This window comes from Pongo abelii, chromosome 21, assembly GCF_028885655.2.
Source record: "Pongo abelii isolate AG06213 chromosome 21, NHGRI_mPonAbe1-v2.0_pri, whole genome shotgun sequence".
Taxonomy (NCBI): Eukaryota; Metazoa; Chordata; class Mammalia; order Primates; family Hominidae; genus Pongo; species Pongo abelii.
In genome coordinates, this window is record NC_072006.2 from 14,638,713 (window position 1) to 14,663,304 (window position 24,592).

At 46.6% G+C, this 24,592-nt stretch overlaps 1 protein-coding gene across 11 annotated transcripts in view; it reads left to right on the top strand.

Moving 5' to 3' along the window:
* The window catches only part of RIN2 (Ras and Rab interactor 2), a 246,993-nt gene that overhangs the window by 167,114 nt on the left and 55,287 nt on the right, over positions 1 to 24,592 (top strand). For 8 of the 11 annotated variants that reach the window (XM_054541625.2, XM_054541621.2, XM_054541620.2 and 5 more), the window contains one exon: positions 12,536 to 12,636. The exons of 2 other annotated variants lie outside the window; for them this stretch is intronic. In XM_054541625.2, coding sequence (XP_054397600.2) covers positions 12,536 to 12,636 — 101 coding nt within the window. Of the gene's footprint in view, positions 1 to 12,535; positions 12,637 to 12,908; positions 13,045 to 24,592 lie in introns of those variants that run through there. One more of the 11 variants, XM_009233359.4, reaches the window with a different exon arrangement.

Here is a 24,592-nt window from a genome sequence, read left to right on the forward strand (position 1 = left end):
ACTCCCACCTCTTCATACCCCACCTTCATACCCCACCTTCATACCCCACCTTCATACCCCACCTCTTCATACCCCACCTCTTCATACCCCCACCTTCATACCCTCACCTTCATACCCCCACCTTCATACCCCACCTCTTCATACCCCACCTCTTCATACCCTCACCTTCATACCCACACCTTCATACCCCCACCTTCATACCCCCACCTTCATACCCCACCTCTTCATACCCCACCTCTTCATACCCCACCCCTTCATACTCCACCTCTTCATACCCCCACCTTCATACCCCGCCTTCATACTCCCACCTCTTCATACCCCACCTTCATACCCCCACCTTCATACCCCACCTTCATACCCCACCTTCATACCCCACCCCTTCATACTCCACCTCTTCATACCCCCACCTTCATACCCCCACCTTCATACCCCACCTTCATACCCCACCTTCATACCCCACCCCTTCATACTCCACCTCTTCATACCCCACCTTCATACCCCCACCTTCATACCCCACCTTCATACCCCACCTCTTCATACCCCACCTCTTCATACCCCACCTCTTCATACCCCCACCTTCATACCCCACCTTCATACCCCCACCTTCATACCCCACCTCTTCATACCCCACCTCTTCATACCCCACCTGTTCATACCCCCACCTTCATACCCCCACCTTCATACCCCACCTCTTCATACTCCACCTCCTCATACCCCCACCTTCATACCCCCACCTTCATACCCCACCTTCATACCCCACCTTCATACCCCACCCCTTCATACTCCACCTCTTCATACCCCACCTTCATACCCCCACCTTCATACCCCACCTTCATACCCCACCTCTTCATACCCCACCTCTTCATACCCCACCTCTTCATACCCCCACCTTCATACCCCACCTTCATACCCCACCTTCATACCCCCACCTTCATACCCCACCTCTTCATACCCCACCTCTTCATACCCCACCTGTTCATACCCCCACCTTCATACCCTCACCTTCATACCCCCACCTTCATACCCCACCTTCATACCCCACCTTCATACCCCACCGTCATACCCCACCCCTTCATACTCCACCTCTTCATACCCCACCTTCATACCCCCACCTTCATACCCCACCTTCATACCCCACCTCTTCATACCCCACCTCTTCATACCCCACCTCTTCATACCCCCACCTTCATACCCTCACCTTCATACCCCACCTTCATACCCCCACCTTCATACCCCCACCTTCATACCCCACCTTCATACCCCCACCTTCATACCCCCACCTTCATACCCCATCTTCATACACCTACCTTCTTTCCCCACCTCTTCATACCCCCACCTTCATATCCCCACCTTCATACACTTACCTTCACCTTCATACCCCACCTCTTCATACCCCACCTTCATACCCCCACATTCATACCCCACCTTCATTCCCCACCTCTTCATACCCCGCCTTCATACCCCCACCTTCATACCCCCACCTTCATACCCCCACCTTCCATACCCCACCTTCATACCCCCACCTTTGTACCCCCACCTTCATATCCCCACCTTTCATACCCCACCTTCATACCCCACCTTCATACCCCCACCTTCATACCCCACCTCTTCATACCCCACCTCTTCATACCCCACCTGTTCATACCCCCACCTTCATACCCTCACCTTCATACCCCCACCTTCATACCCCACCTTCATACCCCACCTTCATACCCCACCTCTTCATACCCCACCTCTTCATACCCCACCTCTTCATACCCCACCTCTTCATACCCCCACCTTCATACCCCACCTTCATACCCCACCTTCATACCCCCACCTTCATACCCCACCTCTTCATACCCCACCTCTTCATACCCCACCTGTTCATACCCCCACCTTCAAACCCTCACCTTCATACCCCCACCTTCATACCCCACCTCTTCATACCCCACCTCTTCATACCCCACCTCTTCATACCCTCACCTTCATACCCCCACCTTCATACCCCCACCTTCATACCCCATCTTCATACACCTACCTTCTTTCCCCACCTCTTCATACCCCAACTCTTCATACCCCCACCTTCATATCCCCACCTTCATACCCTTACCTTCACCTTCATACCCCACCTCTTCATACCCCACCTTCATACCCCCACATTCATACCCCACCTTCATTCCCCACCCCTTCATACCCCACCCCTTCATACTCCACCTCTTCATACCCTCCACCTTCGTACCCCCACCTTCCATACCCCCACCTCTTCGTTTCATACCCCCACCTCTTTTTTTTTTTTTTTTTTTTTTTTTTTTTTTGAGACGGAGTTTTGCTCTTGCTGCCCAGGCTGGAGTGCAGTGGTGCGATCTCGGCTCACTGCAACCTCTGCCTCCTGGGTTAAAGAGATGCTCCTGCCTCAGCCTTCCAAGTAGCTGGGATTACAGGCATGTGCCACCATGCCCAGCTAATTTTGTATTTTTAGTAGAGATAGGGTTTCTCCAAGTTGGTCAGGCTGATCTCGAACTCCCGACCTCAGGTGATCCACCCGCCTCGGCCTCCCAAAGTGCTGGGATTACAGGCGTGAGCCACTGCGCCCGGCCTCCCCCACCTCTTTGTGCTCCTCCTCTCACCACTCCTCAGCCTTTGGGTAAATTTGCAAAAAAAAAAAAAAAACAGCTGTCCTCTGGGCACATTCCTTAGCCTGCAGAAGGTGCCTCAGGCAGACAGAGCCAACCCAGGGTGTAGTGCTTAACAGGCTGGGGTAACCCAGCTCTGGCCATGTTGTAGTTGTTCCTTGCTCCCTAGTCCTAACTTTGCACCATGCACAAAACTAAATTCCAGATGAATGAAAGGCCTACAAATAAATAAATACATCATATATAAACAGGCAAAGCTGTATATACTGTTTAAGTCTTAGCAGAAAATAAAGGAGACTTTATTACTTCAAGATGAGGAACTTTTTTCTAGGCAAGGGCCAATAAGCAATGGCCATATTGAAAACTTGGATAAATTTTATTCTATCATCATTAAAAGCTTAAGAAAATTTGAAAGGCAGAAAAACAATGAAAGAGAACATATGTGAAACATATCAAACAATGGATTCATATACACAACCAAATTATGCAACTTAATTTTAAAAAATCAAGAAACCACAAAATAGGCAACAGATGAATGAAAAGGCAATTCCTTGCAAGAAGAAATGGAAATAAATGATAAAAATATAATCAGGGCAAAACAAATGAAAATAAAACAAAATTATTTCTGCTCATCAAATTGGTCTGCTTAAATGTTTGATAATATCAATCATTGACAAGCAGCGTGGACACTTTCACAGATGGCAGGGGCAGTGCAGAAGGGCACAGCCACCCGGGGAACAATGTGGCACCAGCTCAGAACCTGCTACATGCATAGGCCCCAGCATTTTCTCTGAGGTTTCACACAGTGCACATGGGCACACACACAGGTGACCATCACAGCCCTGCCTGTGATAGCCAAACGCTGGAAACAACTAAGCGTCTATCAAAATAGAATGGATATGTGGATTATGGTATATCCCTATGGTGGAAAACCATTCCCACTTACAACAAATGAACCAGGGCTTCGTGTATCAATGTGGATAAACCTCATTACAATTTGTTGAGTGAAATTAGTAAGCCAGTACAATTCCTTTGAGTGGAGAAAACACAGATGATACCATTCAAGGATGATACACACAAAACTGGTAACAGTGGTTACATCTGAGTAGGTGAAGGAGATTATGGCTGATGGTCAAGGGAGATTACTTTTAAGTACAGTCATTATTTTCTTTAATTAAAATATATCCATTTGTGATGTTTGTAATTACAGTTAAATTTCAAAAATATAAGTGCAAACACCCTTGGGAGGAGTAATACACAAAGTTAAAAGAAAAGAAGCAATGTTCTCCAAAGATGTGCTTGCATCATTGTCCAGGTGCCCCTCTGCAAGCGAAGGGGAAAAGCCTCCATTACGTTTTTGTTTTCCAGGTGACAGTTCCTGGGGGCAAAGGTCATTTGAAAGTTTGGAGGAAGCTCATTATTTTCCAGACTAGTTTAGAAAAACCCCAACATGAGAGGTACCCACCACACCAGGAGGCTCCTCAGCCAAGCAGAAGCAGATGGTCGAGGGAACTGTTTGGGTAATGTGGTTTTTTTTAGGATCTGGAGGTAGATCTGATACCGCAGAGCTGATTCCAGGATTATAAATGCTTACCACACCTCAAGGCCAAGTTGATGCACTTGGGGAATGGAAATTCCATAGCTGGGAGCCAAGGACTTGACTTTTTCCACACCCTAAGTTTCAAGTCTTCAACATGTCAGCAACACATCCCTTTTCAAACCACTGATAACATTCCTGAATGAGACTTGGAATTTGAAGAGCGCTGTATCAGGACTTGTGCTATAAGCACTTTCTTATTTGACTTTTTCTCGACCTTCAAGAGAATTTTTCTCCTTTTATCTAACCCTAAAAGAAAGAAAACAAGACTTGGGGTTCCTCCCTTTTCCCTCCTCCCTGCAGCTTCCTGTGCATGCAAAGAAGCATACAACAACTTTTCTCTCTATTAGGGGAAATTCAACGCCTAGTGGGCAAATCTCTAGGTTACAGGCTTCTGAGCAGACAGGCAGGAGGAGATTGGACTCCGCAGACACTGTTTCTTTGTAGTCCCAGGTCTCTGCTGCTGGTGATTAAATGGTCTCTTTCCAGGATGGGAGGTACATGAATCCATTTTAAGTGTCTTTTAGTATCAGCTCTCTGGTTAATAACAATTGCCATTAATATAAAGAGATAATTTGTTATTTATTTATTTTAAGAGATGGGGTCTTACTCTGTTACCTAGGCTGGAGTGCAGTGGCACCATCATGGCTCACTGCAGCCTTGAACTCCTGGGCTCAAGTGAGCCACCTACGTCAGCCTCCTGAGTAGCTGGGACTACAAGGCACATGCCACCATGCCTGGCTAATTTTTTTTTTTTTTTTTTTTTTTTTGGAGATGGAGTCTCACTCTGTTGCCCAGGCTAGAGTGCAGTGGCGTGATCTCAGCTCCCTGCAACCTCTGTCTCCCAGGTTCAAGCAATTCTCTTGCCTCAGCCTCCTGAGTAGCTGGGACTACAGATGCACACCGCCATGCCCAACTAATTTTTTGTATTTTAGTAGAGACGGGGTTTCACTGTGTTGCCCAGGCTGGTCTGAAACTCCTGAGCTCAGGCAATCCACCCGCCTTGGCCTCCCAAAGTGCTAGGATTACAAGGGTGAGCCACCGCGCCCAGCCAATTTTTTACTTTTCTGTAGAGCCAAGGTCTCTCTATGTTGCTTAGGCTGGTTTCAAACTCCTGGGCTCAAGTGATCCTCCTGCCTCAGACTCCCACAGCACTGGGATTATAGGCGTAGGCTACTGCGCCCAGCCAAGAGATCATTTAAATAGGAAGAGGATTAGAGAGTATTTAGGTGCCTATTGAAGTGTTTTGTTTTGTTTTTGAGATGGAGTCTCACTCTGTAGCCCAGGCTGGAGTGCAGTGGTGTGACCTCGGCTCACTGCAACCTCCACCTCCTGGGTTCAAGCGATTCTCCTGCCTCCGTCTTCAGAGTAGCTGGGACTACAGGCGCACACTACCACGCCCAGCTAATTTTTGTATTTTTAGTAGAGACAGGCTTTCACCATGTTGGCCAGGCTGGTTTCTAACTCCTGACTTCAGGTGATCTGCCCACCTCGGCCTCCCAAAGTGTTGGGATTATAGGCGTGAGCCTGAGCCACTGTGCCCGACCTATTGCAGTATTTTGATCTCATTGTCCTTTTTATTCCTCCAATGACCTTCCCTTCATATCATCAGCCCTAGCTTTGGGAGTTTAAGGATGAGGGCACCCAAATGGGTCACCCAAGGAGACCCAGCCAACTGGGGCCTGAGACAGGATTTGAAGACAGATTTTTCCAAGCCAAAAGCTGGTATGCCTACCCCTACTCCCAGTGCCAGGTCACCAGTCAGAGCTGCAAGCCAGACTGCCTCAAAACTGCACAAGATTGCTGCCTGAAGAATGTCCCCTTGGATGAGGTCCCCGCCTATGGAGAAATTACGCAGAATGATTACAAAATGGTACAAATTACTATAGACTCCTGCACCAGACTGGAACTCAGCAGGCCCAGCCTTGCCCAGGCCCAGCCCTGGGTGTGACCTCAAAGGGCTGGGAAAGAACTTGGGCCTTCTCCAGTTATTCTCTCGCCCTTGGCCAGGATGCCAGCTCTTATGCAGGAGCACTCAGGTGAACACCTCGGGCTTCTCAAGGTGTGTTATGCAGGAATGCGGGATGAGGGAGTGGACCCAACCCCTGGCCTGCCTTCCTCTCCCTCTTGTGGTCACCAGCTCCCCCTCTTCTTCCCTGGAAGTTCCCAGCCAGGCCAGCAGCCCACTCTCTCCCAGCTTCTAAAGGCAGCACATCACGCCTCTGTCCTGCTGTACATGCCTGCAGGGAAAAACAAACACAGGCAATGCCCTGGCAAGACCTCCATTGAGGTCTGCTGTGCTGTATAAGGATAGGTGGCTATCCCTTGGGTTGGGGTCTTTGTCACTGCTTGTGGGGATTTCTGGGAATGATGCAGCTGTGCTGGGTGTTTGACGTAAGAACCATGGTCTCACCAACTTTGTGCCTTGTCAACCTTGTCCTGTCTGACCCTCTGGCTGCACTGAATCACAGGTGGCTCTGCCACCACTTTCCCAAGTGTCCACAGATAAGCAGGGGTGTAACGAGCAGCACTCACTCACCAGCTTTGCAGATGTTTAGACAGCCCCTCCCCCTGCTTGCAGGAGTTCTGCACAGGTACAGGGATGTGTTAGAGGCTGGGATCTTGTAAGTGGTTCTGGAGAAACTTCAGTTAGTAGCACCAGTTTTTTGTGTTTTTGTTTTTGGGTTTTGTTTGTTTGTTTTGTTTTGAGACAGAGTCTGGCTCTGTCACCCAGGCTGCAGTGCAGTGGCTCAATCTCGGCTCACTGCAACCTCTGCCTCCCGGGTTCAAGCGATTCTCCTGCCTCAGCCTCCCAAGTAGCTGGGATTATAGGTACATGCCACCATGCTCGCGAATTTTTGTATTTTTAGTAGAGATGGGGTTTTATCATGTTGGCAAGGCTGGTTTCAAATTCCTGACCTCAAGTGAACCGCCCACCTCAGCCTCCGGAAGTGCGGGGATTACAATCGTGAGCCACCACACTGGGCCTGTAGCACCAACTGCTATTGGCTTTGTCATGGGAAAGCTGACATTAAAACTGGCCTCCTTTGTTGGGCGACAAGTTATTTCTGTCCTCAAAGAAGGAAATTTTGAAGAAGCAAGTGTAAGGGATGAGATCGAAAGTCTGTGAGAATTAGAAACAAACAAATAAATCAACACAAGCTTGTCCAAAAACAACTTCAAAAAACACCCAAAATCCCTTCAGTGGGACAAAATCCAACCCTCACAGGGGAGGAAGTGTTTTGTGATGCTAACTGCTGCTGGCGGAGAGCCCAGTGGGTATATACACATGATTCTGAGAGGCAGGACTGGCCCTGGAACACTAAACTCTGATCCATTTGTGAGATTAAATCCCTCTGCTCTGGGACAAGTGAGTGAGGACTGAATGGAAGGGGAGGGAAAAGCTGGTGGGGGGTGGGGCTGGGGGGGATGCCGGCGACCTAAAAAAAACCCACCACATCCAGCAGGGAAGGGTCCACAGCAATCCAGCCAAGTGCAATCTCTGTGCTTGTCCACCCTTGTGCCTTGGGGTCATGGCACCTTCCTCTGCACTAAAGATAGGTGGCATAGCATGATTGGTGACTTGGCATGGGAGTGCTGCTGAGTGACAGCCACAGACCATTAGTTTCTTGTGTGTGGCCAGATGTAGAGAAGGAATCAAGGAGGAAACTTGGAGGTCTGGAGATCCAGCCAACAGCATCGGCAAGAGCGGTACCCAGACAAAAACAGCCTGGCTGAAGGGAATCAACTGATGCCCATTCTGATGAGAATCAAGGCCATTTGGGGTTTTTAATGTTCAAATCAATATGATGGTTGTGAAGGTAACCAAAGTGTGGAGAGGGAAATGTACCCAGTGACAGGGCTTCCTGCTGGGGTGGGAGTCCTCTCTCTGAGGTTTGCCAGAGGCTGTGGCCAGCCCTCCCTCACAAGGCCCTCTGCTTCTGATAGGTGTGTGGCTCTCCTGTTTGGGGCCACAGCCATGGTCCAGAATGAGGCAGGGCCTAGTCCCAGGGTGGTGGGGCTTCAGCAGATGTGCCCAAACTCCCCTTAACCCCTTCCTTGCTTCTACCTTTTTAGTCCCTTCACTCCTTCCATTTTCATACACACCACCCTTTCTTTTTCTTGTTTTCCTAAAATTTTGTTTACAAAGTACTTTAAGCATACAGAAAATCACACACCATATTAAAATACCCATCACTCAGCGCTGTCAAATGTCATCGTTTTGCCATTTCATTTTAAGAAATAAAATCTTGCCAGGCACGGTGGCGCCTATCTGCAGTCCCAGAGCTTTGGGAGACCAAGGTGGGAGGATTGCTTGAGGCCAGGAGTTCAAGACCAGCCTGCGCAACATACCTGTGAACACTTTCATCCATTTCTCCTGTCTGGAGGTAACCACTATCCTGGATTAGGATTATAACCCCATACATATTGGGATAGCCTTTGTGTCTATGTGTGTATCTATAAACACACACTACAGTTTTGCTTGCTTTTAAAATTTTAATAATATAACATGTAACAGTATTTTATTTTTAAAAAAACTTTTTGTAGAGACAATCTCACTATGTTGTCCAGGCTGGTCTCCAACTCCTGGCCTCAAGCAATTCTCCCACTTTGGCCTCCCAAAATGCTGAGATTACAGGCTTGAGCTACCACATCTGGCCTAATAATATATTTTAAAACCTAACATAGACAAAATAGTATTCCTTCAACATGTTATCAATATAAACATTATATGGATACATTTTTATTTGTTAATTTGTTATGTCATAGTTGGACATATTTTGGGGTATACAGGTGATATTTTGATATGCAGTATGTAATGATCAAATCAGGGTAACTGGGATATCCATCCATGTATCTTTTTCTTTGTGTTGGGAACGTTTGCATGGTTTTAAACTTCACATGCTGAATGCAATGCTTCTCGGTCTGCCTTTTTTTTTTTTTGCTTTCAAAAAAAGCCTTTTGGGCTTTTATGTTTATACATGTGTTCATACATACAGTTCTGGTTCATTAATTTTTAACTGCCATGTAGCATTTTATACCTCAATTAATGTATCCATTCTCCTATTAATGGACCCTTAGGTGTTCTCACAAATAATGGTGCAACAAATATTCTTGCAAAGGTATCTTTGGGCCCACGTGCAAGTTTAGTCTCTAAAGTACACATATAGGTTTGTGTATCTTTAACCCTACAAGATGTTGCCAAATTGCTTTCCAAAGTAGCTCTGGGGGTAATATTCCACCAGCAGTGTAAGAGGTGCCATGGTTTGAATGTCCCCTCTAAAACTCATGTTGAAATTTAATTGCCATTGTAACGGTATTAAAAGGTGAGACCTATAACAGATCATTAGGTCATGAGGGCTCTGCCCTCGCAAATGAATTAATGCCATTATCTTGGTAGTGGGTTAGTTTTCAAAGACGTGGTTTCCTGACAAGAAGAATGAGCTTGGCCAATTTCCTCTCCCTGTCTCCACTCACTTCTGCCTTCCGCCACGGGATGACCCTTACCAGATGCCAGAGTCATGCTCTTGGACTTTCCAGCTTCCAGAATCACGAGCCAAATAAATTTCTGTTCTTAATAAATTAGCCAGTCTGTAGTATTCTGTTATAGCAACAGGAAACAGAGAAAGACAAGGGGGATCCTGTTTTCCCACATCCTAGAGTATTTGGCGTTGTCAGACTTTTTTTAAAAACTTTGCCCCAGAGATATGTATAAAATAGGATCTCCTAATCATTTTCTCTCTCAAGGCCCCAGTGCTTCTGGAAGCTCCCCCTCTGGTCATTACTGCAGTCACAGACACCGAGGGGATGGATCAAGCATGAAGGGCTTGGCTGGCTTTCCTTCTTCTGACCTCTAAGTCCTGGGAGTGTCCAGAGCTATCTGCTGGGCCCCCTTCTCCATCGACCTCTCTCCTTAGATAATCTCCCCCTGCCACAGTGCTTTAAAATGCCAGCCACACATGCCAGTGACTTCCACACGTAGAAAAATCTCCATCCAGAGTGTCAGAAGCTACTTCACAGATTTATTTGATGGCTGATAAGCAACTGAAATAAAATTTAATCTGCCCAAAGTTCAACGCGGTTTCCCCCTCAAGTCTAATTCCTCCCCATTGCTCCCATCTCAGTCAAGGGCAATGCCATTTACTAATTGCTCAAACCAAACACTTCGGAGCCATCCTTGATTATTCTCTTTCTACCAGCCCCACATTCAGTCCATCAAATTATATCAATTTCTATGTCAAATTGTTCCTAAATTCCCCTATTCTTTCTAGTTCCACCGCTACCACCTCGGTCCAAGCTACATCATCTCTTGCCTAGCCCACTGTAGTTGCTCCTAATTGGTCTTCCTGTTTCTCGTCTCGCCCTTTCTGACCACCTCAGTGCCAAGGTGATCGGTTTAGAGCATAAAACAGATGTAAAATGCCTTTCTCCTACTTAAGGCCTTCCAGTGGTTCTTATCACAGAAGACTCAAGGTGGTGAATACTATGATCTACAAAGTTGGCAAGATCTGATCCCTGCCTGCTTCTCCTCCTGCACACCTTCCTGGCCTCCAGAACTTTCTCTCCATGTGGAGGGCTCTTCCTTTGATCTTTTCATGGCATTCTTGTCATTCAAGGCTCTATCACTTAAAAAAGACTTGCCCTGACCAACCCGCCCTGATCTGTTTGGCCCCTTCGTTGCTCCCACAGCATTAGCTTCACCTGTCTTCGCTCTGGAACTGCTCAGTGCTTGGTTCTGGTGTCTTTCTGCCCCACTAGAATCTCATCTCCATGAGAACTGAGATCTTCTCAGCTCCACTCCCCATTTGTAGTGCCTGGCATGAAGCGGGAGCCCATAAAAGTTTGTCGAAATAATGAGTGAATAGATGGGGTCACATTTTAGAACAAGCTTTAAGCGCAAATGAAGTTTCCCTCCCGGAGTCTGGGTGGGATGAAAGCTACTTGAGACAAGACAACATTTCTCTTTAGTGAGAACAGTGCTCAAACTTCTTAGCCTCAGGACCCCTTGATGCTCTTTAAAATTATTATTATTGTTGTTATTTTTTTGAGATGGAGCCTCACTCTGTCGCCTAGGCTGGAGTGCAGTGGCATGATCTTGGCTCACTGCAACCTCCATCTCCTGGGTTCAAGTGATTCTCCTGCCTCAGCTTCCGGAGTAGCTGGGACTACAGGCACGCACCACCACACCCGGTTAATTTGTTTCTATTTATGTACAGATGGGGTTTTACCATGCTGGCCAGGCTGGTCTTGAACTCCTGACCTCAAGTGATCTGCCTGCCTCGGCCTCCCAAAGTGCTGGGATTACAGGCACGAGCCACTATGCCCAGCCAATGCACTTAAAAATTATTGAGGATCCCAAAGAACTTATGTTTGTATGGATCATATCAATAAATAGTTGCTATATTAGAAATTAAAATGAAGAAATTTAATAACGCTTATTTTAAAACAATAATGGACCTATTACCTGTTAATGCAAATAACGTTTGTATGGAAAATTACTATGTTTCAAAAAATAGTGAGCAGAGTGGCACCCTTGAGAACAGCCGCTCTACACTTACAGTGCCTAGTACGCGCCAGGAAAGACTCTGTTGAATGAGTGAATAGGAGGGTGAAAGATTTTAGACCAGCCTGAAGGGTCAGATGCAGGTGCATGGATAGGTGGGGATCTGAGATGGGGCCGCCTTTTCCCCTAGATGGCCCTGGGGCCCACTCTCCTCCTCCCCACTCACCCACCCCAGCCTCACTCAGTCCTTTCTCTTCCCTTTCCCCAACAATCTTCTCTCCACAGCAGTGCAAAGCATAGAACAAGAAATCATTTTGATGTCTTCAGAAATCAATATGTAAGCTGGATATATCTTTTAAATAAGCTCATTTCTACAACAAAATAATGATTGTATGAATTTCAATCCTTCAAAGGGGGTTCCTTTGGGGGGTTTCCCTTGCCAAATGAATATTGAGGCCTGGTTTTGCCAGGATGTATTTATTCCTGTCTATATTCATGTTGAGAAAGCTAACTGGGTGTTATATTATCTTCCTTATTACAATACTGAAACCTAACAAACTGGGTGTCATATTCTTTTCCTTATTACAATACCGAAACCTAAGTTCTTCCGCTTTCTACGGAGAAGCTGCCTCCTCCCCCTTTATTTTTTCCTCTGGCTAGAGGAAATTCACAGAGTCAAGATTTAAAAAAAAAAAAAAAAAAAGAAATAGAAAAAGATGGTCATCTCTGTTCCTATTGAAGAGCCTGAGTTCCCCGGGCGCTGTGGGCATGCCACGCCTCTCCACTTCCTGACGTCATACTATTTTTGTCTTTGAATAGCTCATTGACACAATTGCCTCGGAGATCGGAGAACTGAAACAGGAGATGGTGCGGACAGATGTCAGCCTGGAAAATGGCCTGGAACCCGCTGAAACCCACAGGTGACCAGAGACACGGTTAGGTGATGGGTGCGAGAAAGGCATCGAGTGAACCCTGGCATTGCCAAGGGCTGACTTGCATTCACTCCTCAGAAGTCCAGGAGCTGGGAGTGTGATAGCAGCTCTAGATGAAATCCTCTGTAGGAGGTGGGAGTGGCCTAGGAACTAGTTCTCTGCTTGCTTATTTTAATCACTTTGAAGGCACTTGAACTTTATACTCTCTCGATTCCTCCTGGCACCAGAACCCGGAAACCTAAAATTGTCTGTGCCATATCCACCTACTCCCAGTGATGGAAACAGTAACGCAGCGAGATCCAGCGTGTGCAAAGTAGAATTCAGTGTAGCCGTGTGAGTCTCCAGAAGGCTTACAGGGGAGCAGCTAAAGAGGATGGACTCATTTTGCATTCTCAGGTCAGAAAAAAACCCCAGCAGTCTGCAAAAAACCATTAACCTGAAAAGCCGTGCAGTGATTGGAAACTGGATGTGGTTGTAAATTCGATACAAAGGGAAGACGGCGTGCTGTGCTGTTGAAGGCGATACCTGTGCACATACGCACACTGTCTGAATAGGAGGCAAGGGACTGGTCTGTACCTGGAGAGAGGGGTGCAAAGGTCGGGGGGTGGTGGGAAGTTGAAGGTGACCTCTTCCAACTTTGATGCTAACAAGATAACAATATAATGGCTATATAAAGACACAGACACCTCGTGCCTTAGAGGCCAGATTTATTAACAGCTTCCCCTTTCTCCCAGAAAGTGGGGCTGAGCCTGCCTGGAGCAGTGTGAGGCTGAGATTTATGGAGTGGGTTTTGCCTGCAAGTCTTGCAACAGGCAGGCCAGCCAGATGGTTCTGGTTGTCCAGGCAAGTTTCAAACCAGCCCGACTAGTTCCGCCATACGCTAACCCTGACGGGAGAGAGCACCATCCCAGGGAGGCACTTGCAGCTGGAAGGTGGTACTTTGACACTCGATGTCTCTGGGGGAACAGCACTCACCCTTAATTCTCTGTGCCTTCCCTTTCCTTTCCTTCTCTACAAAACGATGGGGGTGAACCAGATGGTCCCCCTGCTCCTTGCAGCACACTCAGCATTCTATGATTGTTCTTGACTTCAATGTGAAAGTCTTATTTTTTCCCCATAAACTAGACAAATGCACAATGATTTTCAGGTAATGACTCTCTGCCTCACCTCTAGAGTAGTTTCAAACATTGTGGAACATTAGCCAGGGAATTTCTCTTTATCTTGTGACTTGTTGAGCTAAAATTTAATTGGGAGTCTAGGCTGATAACAACAGAAAAGAGAGTTTTGGTAGCACTGATTTCTCTCATAGCCAGGAAAGGCGGCTCTGTGAGATCAACCCCAAGCTCCACAGATGACAGACACCAGACACAGAGCAGCGGAAACCTTTCCCCTGCGTATAAGCACGGCGGATTTTGGGGGTGTGAGAAGGACGTTCTGAATATGTGAGGGGCCATCAAGATCTTGTTTTCTGACTCCAGTGGGTATTAGAGTGAGAGCTGGGTGGTTGCTTAATCTTTAACATTTCCTTCCATCTTTTCCTTTTCAGATGTAAGAATAACTGTAAGCTGCCACAATAGCCTTTTTTCCCAGATGAATGTCACTTTGAATGCTATGTTGCTTAATTCATGAATTTATAAATTTGCAGAGACATTTTACTTGGCTTTTTTTTTTAACGGAAAAGAAAGAGGAAAAAGCAAGATGAGTTGTCTTTATTTAACAATATAGGTCATGTTGGCCATATGGCAACACTGTTCATATTAAACTACTGTTCTAAGTCGCTTGTAGCGACTAACTTATGGAATCTTTCTAGCACTTCTAGGAGGGAAAGCTCTTTCGGGCCTGCATTTGACTGAGGTGGAAACTGTGTGCTGTGGGGAAAAAGCTACACAGTTTTGGCTTCTGTGCTGGAGTGTCTTGCTGATTTTTTAGAAGTAGTGAGTTTGCTTTTAATTTCTCCATTTTGTCCAATGGAGCTGTCAGGAGGGCCAGCCAGTTCTGTTGTTTCCAAGATCAAGGAAAAGCATAGCTGTGGCCACAATTCAGCCTGGCACAGAGCAGCAGCCAAAGCGGAGAGGAGGGAAGAGGAAAGCAGACCAGTAGGTAGCAGAGTTGCTTTCAGCAAAACCCCTGGAGAAAGAAGTAGCGAGCACCCCCGGGCCCCTGGCTCTGCACGTCTGACAGCTGCAGGAAATGCACCACAGTCAGCTTCCTCTGCAGCTTGGTATTCTGTTGAGTGTGAATTGGGATAGGGAGTCGCCTATCCCTCCACTGCTACCACAAAATGTCTATGGTTCCTTAGTTGATGGAATACCAGATTAAGCACCAAGCTAGTCCCCTAGGTTAGGAATCACTATTACTCTAGCTGTGTTAGTGTTTGGTTGCTCTTTTGTGCTTAATATTGAGATAACCTTGATCTTTAACTTTTTCTTGTGCCATGGACTCCTTCTCTGAATAATCTTTTAAATGCATAAAATAAGATATATAGGATGTCATTGGAAAAACAATTATAGTGAAGTCCAGTGATCAGAATGTTTCAGTGTGTGTTTCAGCGTGTGCTTCCATGGCATAGGTGCTTCTGTTTTACACGTGACAGATAGGCATAAATGACACAATCTCTGTAACAGCTGTGACGACGGTGAAACCTCTGTGGTTTCTGTTGGTGACAAAATCACAGGTCGTGATAATACTACTGTGGTTTGTTGCCTACAATCAAAATGGAAGGAAGTTCATTCAGAATGAGGCTAGGGAAAGTGAAGATGTCTGTTTTCGGCCCGGTGGCCAGTGCCCACCTCCCGTCCTGTCTCCTGTCAGCGTTGTCTGCCATGGTCCATCTGCCCTCCTTTTTGGGACACTTGCTTGGCTTGGTTTCTGGGACCCACACCTCCCTGGGATCCTCTTAGCTGTCCTGTTGCTGCCCCCAGTGCCCTGGCTGGTTCTTCTTTATCTCCCTGAGATCACACTTTGAGCCTGGAGAACCCAGAGATCACACTTTGAGCCTCTCCTTTTCTTTTGTTTGTTTTTTGTTTGTTTGTTTTGAGACAGAGTCTCACTCTGTTACCCAGGCTGGAGTGCAGTGGCACAATCACGACTCACTGCAGCCTTGACTTCCTGGGCTCAAGTGATCTTCCCGCCTCAGCCTCCCAAGTAGTTGGGACCACAGGTGCCCGCCACCACAACTAGCTAATTTTTTTTTAATTTTTGGTAGAGATTGGGGTCTCTCTGTGTTGCCCAGGTGGGTCTCAGACCCCTAGGCTCAAGGGATCCTCCCACCTCAGCCTCCCAAAGTGCTGGGATTATAGGTGTGAGCCACTGCACCCAGCTGAGCCACTCCTTTTCACTCTTCACACCTCTCCTTTTCTCTCTCCCACTAACTTTGTACAAGGTACTTTAAAAAATATCTGTACCTCAGTGTTCCCCTCATTAAAATGGGAATAATAACAGAGTTACCTCACAGCGTTGTTGGGAAGATTAAGTGAGTTAATAGCTGTCAAGGACTCAGCACAGTGCCTGACACGTGGTAATAGCCACACTATATATAGTTTTAAAAGGCGGTCTGTGGAGTAATTTCCTCGGTTATCCCACCCAGTCTTGTGGCTCTGATGCCATCTATACATTGGTTATTCCCAACTTATACTCCCTTGGCCGATCCTCTCTTTGAGTCCAGAGGTTGGTAACCAACTGCCCACTCAGGAAGTGTTCCTTCATAGGTTCATTCCTTCCTGGGTCTTCCCCGTCCCAGTCACCACGCTTCCAGCTTCTTGGGCCTTGCACTTATCCATGGTGCCTCTATTCCTCTCATAACTGCCCTCCTCCCATCCATCTCCAAATCCAGGCAGCTCTACCTTTTGTTTTTCTTTGAGACAGAATCTCGCTCTGTTGTCCAGAGCTGGAGTGTAGTGGTGACATGACCTCATGCCTCCCAGGTTCAAGCAATTCTTGTGCCTCAGCCTCCCAACATAGCTGGGATTACAGGCATGTGCCAAAATGCCTGGCTAATTTTTGTAATTTTAGTAGAGATGGGGTTTCACCATGTTGGCCAGTCTGATCTCAAATTCCTGGTCTCAAGTGATCCACCTGTCTCAGCCTCCCAAAGTGCTGGGATTACAGGCGTGAGCCACCGTGCTTGGCCTCTACCTTTAAATAGATCCAGGATGGAACCACTTCTCACCAGCACCACTGCAGTAGCCCCTGCCTGGTGCCTCTGCTTCTACCAGTTCCACTTTCTCCAAGCTATTAGCCCAGCAGCATGGTGAACCTTTTAGTTCACCTAAGTCCAAGACGCATCCCTCCTTTGCTCAAAGCCTTTTGATAATTTTGCATCTAAAACCAAAATTATTACCATGGCCTTCAAGACGCTACAAGATGTGACACCCCAGCACCCCCCTCCTCTGCCATCTCTTCTCTGGCATTCTCTCCCCATCACTCAGCTGCAGTCCCACTGACTTCCTTGCCAATGTGGCCCCTGCCTCCTGGCCTTTGTACTTGCTGTTCCTTCTGCCTGGCACATCCTTCCCCCAGGAAGCCTTCACCCTTGAGCCCTCCTTTTCTTCTACCTCCTTACCTGGCTTTATGTTTCTTCATAGAACTTGTACACACAGGACATATACTCACTTGCTTCCTGTCCATTCTTTCTTTTTTTTTTTTTTTTTCTTGGAAACAGACTTTCACTCTATCGCCCAGGCTGGAGTGCAATAGTGGTGTGATATTGGCTCATTGCAACCTCTGCCTCATGGGTTCAAGCAATTCTTATGCCTCCAGCCTCCTGAGGAGCTGGGATTACAGGCACACGCCACCACACCCGGCTAATTTTTTGTATTTTAGTGGAGACATTTCATCATGTTGCCCAGGCTGGTCTTTAACTCCTGAGCTCAGGCAATCCGCCCGCCTCAACCTCCCAAAGAGTTAGGATCACAAGCGTGTGCCACCACACCTGGCCTATCTGTGCATTTTCTGCCTCCTACCACTAGAAGGTAAGCTCTGTGAGACCAGGGGCTGGGTCTGTCCTTCACCCTGGGATTGCAGTGCCAGGGACAGTATCTGGCATAGAGCACACACTCCCAAGTATCTGTTGAATGGATAAAGGAAAGGTGCCAAACCCCTTAGTGATTTTAAAGTATTCTTGCCTCAGAGACCTCTTGCAGGGGGCCACCAACTGGTGCATAAAAAAATAAAAAGTTGGAAATGTGTGACAGGCCCAAGGCTTCCTCCCTAACAAAGAAATAGGGCAGAGGCCCTTCCCCCAGTCGCCAGTTATGCCTCCTCCACCAGTTCTACTATGAGCTATTTTAATCTTTGGCCAATAGAGTAGGAGCTGATTAAATCTCCCTCCATGCCTCTGCTGATCTACCAAATAGAAGCCCATAAGCCAGGGGCGAGACTGAGGGCTTCTTGCTCCTGGTTCTCTGCTCTCTCTCAGTGTGGTTTCCTGCTTCCTTTCTTCCACTGCATCCCTCCAAAGACTGGAGAGTACGGGAACATAAAGGCATTGCACTCCCCTCCCCCTCCCACATGATTCCACAGTCCATTTTCATTTGGGGGAAGCAGGCCTCTTTTGGGTAGGCTCACCAGGCCTGAGGTAGGTTCCACCCTCATCATCACTTGAACCCATCCCCTCTAGGCTGAGACAAGTCTCTAAAGATCACTTTATCCTCAGGCGGAACAGAGGGATCCCCAGAACAACCTCCTGAGCTATTGTCTGGGCCCAGGCTGCCTGTGCAGGATCCCTGGGATCCTGGCTAGAGCAGGTCAATGAGAACTGTAGCTCATCCCTTCCTCCGCTCTCCTGTAGCTGTCACTCCTGCTGCCACCTCACTGGTGTCCTCTAGCCCAAGTGGATCGCTGTGAGATGCCTGCAGTCCCGTGTCTTCACTCCTCCTGCCCCACCACAGAAGCACACATGACACAGGAAATTCAACAATTCCTTGGCCAGCTCTTCTCAATGCTACAGTGTAGCAGTTGGTCATCACCTTTGGCCTCTTCTGGGAAGCTCTGAGCTTCCCAGTGGCTATGTGACAGCATTGACATTATAACCACAGGAAACCCAGAAGGCTCCTCCCTTGTACAATTGTTCACTTCTTCACTTGTCCAGAGGTGAGAACTGAAGATGAGAAGGGAAGAATGGTGGCCACAGCCTGGGGAAAAGATGCCCAGAGTTCCACTTCCTTAAGTCTCAAGAGGGACAGTTGTGACCACATTAGCAACTCTGTGGCTGTTTGAACCAGACCCATCTTCACTTAGTGCTGCTTTTTAAATAATTTTCCACTGAAGTAAAACATAACTCAGCAAAATTGCACAAATGAGTATCCAGCTAGATGAATGTCCACAGAGTAAACACATCACACATCGATGGCTTTGCTCACAAACCTGTTACCACTACAGGGCAGGCCATGTAGCAGCAACAGGTTTATGGTGAGACATTTTCTGGCTATGTCACTGAGGATTCTCTACTATGATTACTTTGATCAATTTACCCCCAATCTCCTAGAATATTTCCATATTTCGACTCAACCAGGAGTGTCCTGAACATGATTTCAATGAATTCTATGAGGGTTGACCAACTGTTTGCTACACTATTACCAATGTAGCAACAACTAAACTCAAATTAAAGAAAATATTTAAGCCGGGCAGGGTGACTCACATCTGTAACCCCAGCACTTTGGGAGGCTGAGGTGGATGGATGACGAGGTCAGGAGTTCGAGACCAGCTTGGCCAACATGGTGAAACCCCCTCTCTACTAAAAACACAAAAATTAGCCAGGCGTGGTGGCTCGTGCCTATAATCCCAGCTACTCAGGATGAGGCAAGAGAATTGCTTGAACCTGAAAGACGGAGGTTGCCGTGAGCCAAGATCGAGCCACTGCACTCCAGCATGGGTGACAGAGTGAGACTCTATCTCAAAAAAAAAAGAAAAAGAAAATATTTATTCAGTGTATCATATTTACCAAAATACCAAGAGAGTGGAGTCTGAAGATTTACACAACCTAAGGAGAGAAAAAATTGTAAACAAGTGAGTATCATGTAACGAAATGGGACATAATAGAATATGTCAGATGAACAGAGCAGGACAGCAGATGTCCCAAGAACCTCAGGTGGGAAGCAGGTAACTCTGGGTCAGAGGTACATCAATTTCGCTAATGAATAAGAAGTGTAGGATAAAAAATGCCCTAAAGAGCTGTTCAGTCTATCTTGACTGGTGATATCTGTTATCTTCGGGAAGTTTTTTAAAAGAAACATTTAAGATTTCTTTTTTTGATAGCCAAAAGTAAAACATATACGTGGTGGAAAAAGCACAATGCAGAAAATAAAAATAAACAACACCCTGACCCCGACCCCACCTCCACTCCAAGATAGAATCATTTTTGATTGTTTGTTGGGTTGGCTGATTTAATTCTTTGCTTTGATATGTATCCTTCTGATGTTTTTGCATTACAATCCATTTAAATGGAAGATCATGCATGATTTTTCACTGACTTACAAGGTGTTTTTGATCATCCTAGAAATGCAGTTTCCTAGAAATTGATTCTGTTTTTGTTGACAGGTAGCAGCTTCCAATGTAGTGGCTAGCTTATCTGTTTACAGTAAACCTTGGCCACACAATGTCACCAGCAGCATACTCCAGAATTGGAGCTATTTTGTGCTCTGTAGGCTTTGCATTGCTGCTATATTGGCAATTGGTTCTGCCATAAAATATCTGCTTAGTTAGAATTCATCTGCTAGGAAATAACACCAGTGTAACCCAAAGCGATTAAATACTAGAAACTACCAATCCATGGAACACTTGCCTTTCCGTGAAGCAGGGTGCATGCCCAGGGCTTGAAGGGCATCGGGACCAAGGCTGGAGCCTGCCTGGCTCCTTCTTCTGCCTGTTTTCAGCTCCAAGGGCAACCAGGACAACAGGTTCTTTGTTCCTCTTATTTTTACAGGAACGAATGAAAGCCTCTGCCAGCATTCGCTCCGTATCTGGCCTTCTCATCTCTAGCTGGAGAGTCAACGAGAGGAAGTTCCTGGGCAAAACAGCCACCACTTTTTCTTACCTCCTGAAATGGCAGCATCTCCCCGGAGGCAGACATGCACTTTTGTTCCCATTTCTGTGTCCTCTTCTGCTGGGCCTCAGTTGATAGAACTTAAAAATTACCAAAGGCCCTAAAGGTTTTTCAGAATAGTCCTCCTGTGACATGCTCTTACAAATCTTTTTTGAGGAAGTTGGGGCTCCACCCTCAAAAAGCAGCAGCCCTTCGCCATGGAGGAATAAAATCCGTAACCCCAAATATGCTAGTGATTCTTTTTCCTTTTAGAGTTTAATAGGACAAAAAAAGGCCTTGAGGAATTAAGTATGAACTTGCTTGCTCTAGGGAAACTGCCTAAGTCGGAAAACTGGACCTAGGACAAGTTTTATCAATTTCTAGCATTTTGATCTCAAATAAGGAGATAAACTGGATGGCCTCTGATAGCCCTTAAAACTTGGTTAAATATGCAGGGGTCCTTCTAAGACAATCCATTTCCCCAGGCGTCTGCCCACCACTCTTCCCACGCTGGGTGGTGGGTAAAAGTTTTCTTCTGCTCACCTGGCAATTTCCATGCTGTCAACTGTGTTAGCCAGGCCAGGGTCCTGCCGTGTCCAGAATAATGGATTGGGATTTCCCTTCTTCTCCAGACTAATAGAATAGTACAGAGACATGTTTAATTCCATTTCTATATATATATATATTTTTTTTTTTTTTTAACCTGTAACTAGACTGAAGTTCTGAACTTCAAAATTCTAAAGAAATATTTTTATGTCTGAAGGTGTTAAGAAATCACTGGACATCAACCTCTAGGTATTTTTGAAGTTGAAGTTTTTCTGGGAATTTTTTGTTTGCTCTGTGTGTGCGTATGTGTTTAACACAAATTGGAATTGGTCCTGTGCCAGAGATTTTTAGTTGATAGATATCTTCAGTACGGGCCGTTATTTTCTGTCTCTCTGCAAAAGGGGCCTCTGGTACTAATATTTTTCCACAAGTTGTTCATCCCAGACCCACCAACTCTCTTCTCCCAGCCCTGCTAAGTCCTGGCTTCATCTCCCACCTATCCAGGTATCTTGGCCACAGCTTGGCATTTGAGGTGTATATTTGTGTTCCTTTTGATACATGGTCAAGGATCTACTGCCCCAAGAGCAGGACCATGGTGGGCACAAGACTCTGACTTCTGTCTCATCCTTGATTCATAAGACGACCCTGCATTGGCCTCTTGTAGCTAGAAGCCTGGGCCCTCCGGCGGTGCCACATCCCAGGGTGTATCTTTCTTGCCATTGCAGCTGGTTAAGACAACAGCCTGGAAAAAGGTTTTAGTCTGGCACGCAGCTGAAGGGAGGCTCCTGGAGAAGCATGATATACATGGAAATTTTAACACAAAAATATCAAGAGAAGGGGCTTTTTTTTTTTTTCTTTTTCCAACTGAAAGTTGAGGATGGCAATACCAGAGTCCAGGTTGAGCCCAGACACTAATGGTAGATGGAAAACTCTCCTGCTTCCAGGACCTGCTGGAAGCCGGCCTCTAGAAGCTTTGGGGTTTTGCTTTCTTCCAGGTCACATGAAATGCTGCCAACACAAGCTCCAGAGTTGTGTTTATACCACAGGATTTGTCAGTCCTAGAATGGAAACACATTGCCTTGCTTTCTTTTTGTGACTATCCAAAAATTAGGAGACGGTAAGAAGTCATCCTGGAAACTCCCATGGAACGGAACCTTTACTCATAGTTTCAAAGACATTCCAGGCACTTAGAATCAGAAGTTCTTTTCAGGTTCTGTTTATTTGTTTTGCTAACAGATTCCTTTTTTCAGCAAGAATCCATTTTTAGACACAGGGAAACTGAGGTTAAACGGTGCGTGGTAATGGGTGCAGGCCTCACAGTGATGAAGGGGCAGTGCTGAGACTCTGATTCAAGTCTGACTTGCAGTCCTCTTTCCACCTAACCGCTGAAGATTAGGAGGCTGAGGGAGACTAGAATCAGGGTTGATTCCACTGAAACTATGACATGCCTTACCAAAAATAGCATCGTGATTTTAGTGCACTCACATGGGCAGGAGGTGGGTGGCTTTGATTCCAGATAAATTGATGACTGAATGCAAAAGCCCCTGAAGCTGTGTGCGTGGGGTTCCCACTGGGGTTTCTTCAGACCTCATGCACTGCGCCTGCCTTCATCCAAGAGCACTTTCCTGCCAGGTCTGTCTACCCTCTACTTTCTCCTGCACTCAGCAGGCCACTTTTGTTGGAATCCTAAATCTCATTCTCTGTGCTGGAATAAAGCATTCTGTATTTGGAGACCTTGGATGGTCTCCAATGGCTGGTATTGGTGGGAGTAGAATTATTGTAATTCTACACTAAAGCTCATCATTGACTTTTCTTTTTATCTTTCTTATCATTTTTTTTTTTCGCTATGTAGACTGCAGGAACATCATTGACTTTTACAACCAAAGCCACTCAAAGCCCACTCCTTGCTAGCTGACTTGAGCTTAGAAGGGGTGTCCATGGGAGAAATTCATGAGCAATAAGGAAGGATTTGTTTTTCTGGAAGGATTGGAGCTGCCTCCTTTTCTTGCCCGGGAGATGGCCAAAGGGCAGGTGGTTTTTGGTAGCTGTGGTGATTTTTGCCGCCCATTTCCTGATAAGCACAGAAACAAGAACCCTTTGTCTCCTGAGGCTGGAGCTGAGCAGCGGATTCTATTTGTTAGGGGGCCTCAGAAAGAAACTGCCCAGTGCCCCTAAGAATATTTCTCCCTGCCACAAAGCTCCTCCTCTTCCGTAAACCTTGCTGTCTGCAGATCACCTCCTTCTCAGGCCCCTGGTCATGCCTAAAGCAGACCTTTTATTAATTCCTGCACAGGGCTAGGCCTGAATATGGGCTGGGGATGAGGCCAGGCTAGTAACAGAGAGAAGTCTGACCAGAGTGGAATGGGGTAGATGCCCTGGAGGTGTGGGTCAGTAAGGAAGGAATGTGGTGGGCCACAGATGACTTGCAACTGAAGGAGATAAGGGATGAGGATTTGAACCCAGTTTGACAGGTAGGTAGGTAGGAGCCAGATATGGCAGGAGACATTCCAAGTAGCTTGAACTCAGTAAGGAGGAAGCTGAGCAACGGCATGTAGATGCATCTACAGGATGATCTTCCCAGGCCGGTGCCGGGGCTCACACCTGGAATCCCAGCACCACTTTGAGAGGCCAAAGTGGACGGATTGATTGAGGCCAGGAGTTCGAGACCAGCCTGGCTAAGATGGCGAAACCCCGTCTCTACTAAAAATGCAAATATTAGTCTGGCATGGTGGCACATGCCTAGCTACTCGGGAGGTTGAGGCACAAGAATTGCATGAACCTGGGAGGCAGAGGTTGCAGTAAGCTGAGATTGTGTCACCACTGCACTCCAGCCCTGGGTGATGGAGCGAGATTCTATCTCAAAAAAAAAAAAAAGGGGGGGAAAGCAAATTCAGCTGGGTGCGGTGGCTCACACCTGTAATCCCAGCACTTTGGGAGACCAAGGTGGGTGGATCACCTGACGTCAGGAGTTCGAGACCAGCCTGGCCAACATGGCAAAACTCTGTCTCTATAAAAATACAAAAATTAGCTGGAAGTGGTGGCGCACGCCTGAAGTCCCAGCTACTCAGGAGGCTGAGGCAGGAGAATTGCTTGAACCCAGGAGGTGGAGTTTGCAGTGAGCCGAGATCGTACCACTGTACTCCAGCCTGGGTGTCAGACTGTCTTAAAAAAAAAAAAATAGCAAATTCAGTATCTTTACCATAATTGGGAAACACACTGACTACATATAACCATTAAAATAAGTAATGGCCATTAAAATTAAAACCATGCCTCCATGGATTACCTTAATGTATCCATCACTCTTTGGGAAATATTGTCAGTTTCTAACAACATTGAGATATTACAAAATATCAAAATTGGGCTAGGCATGGTGGCTTG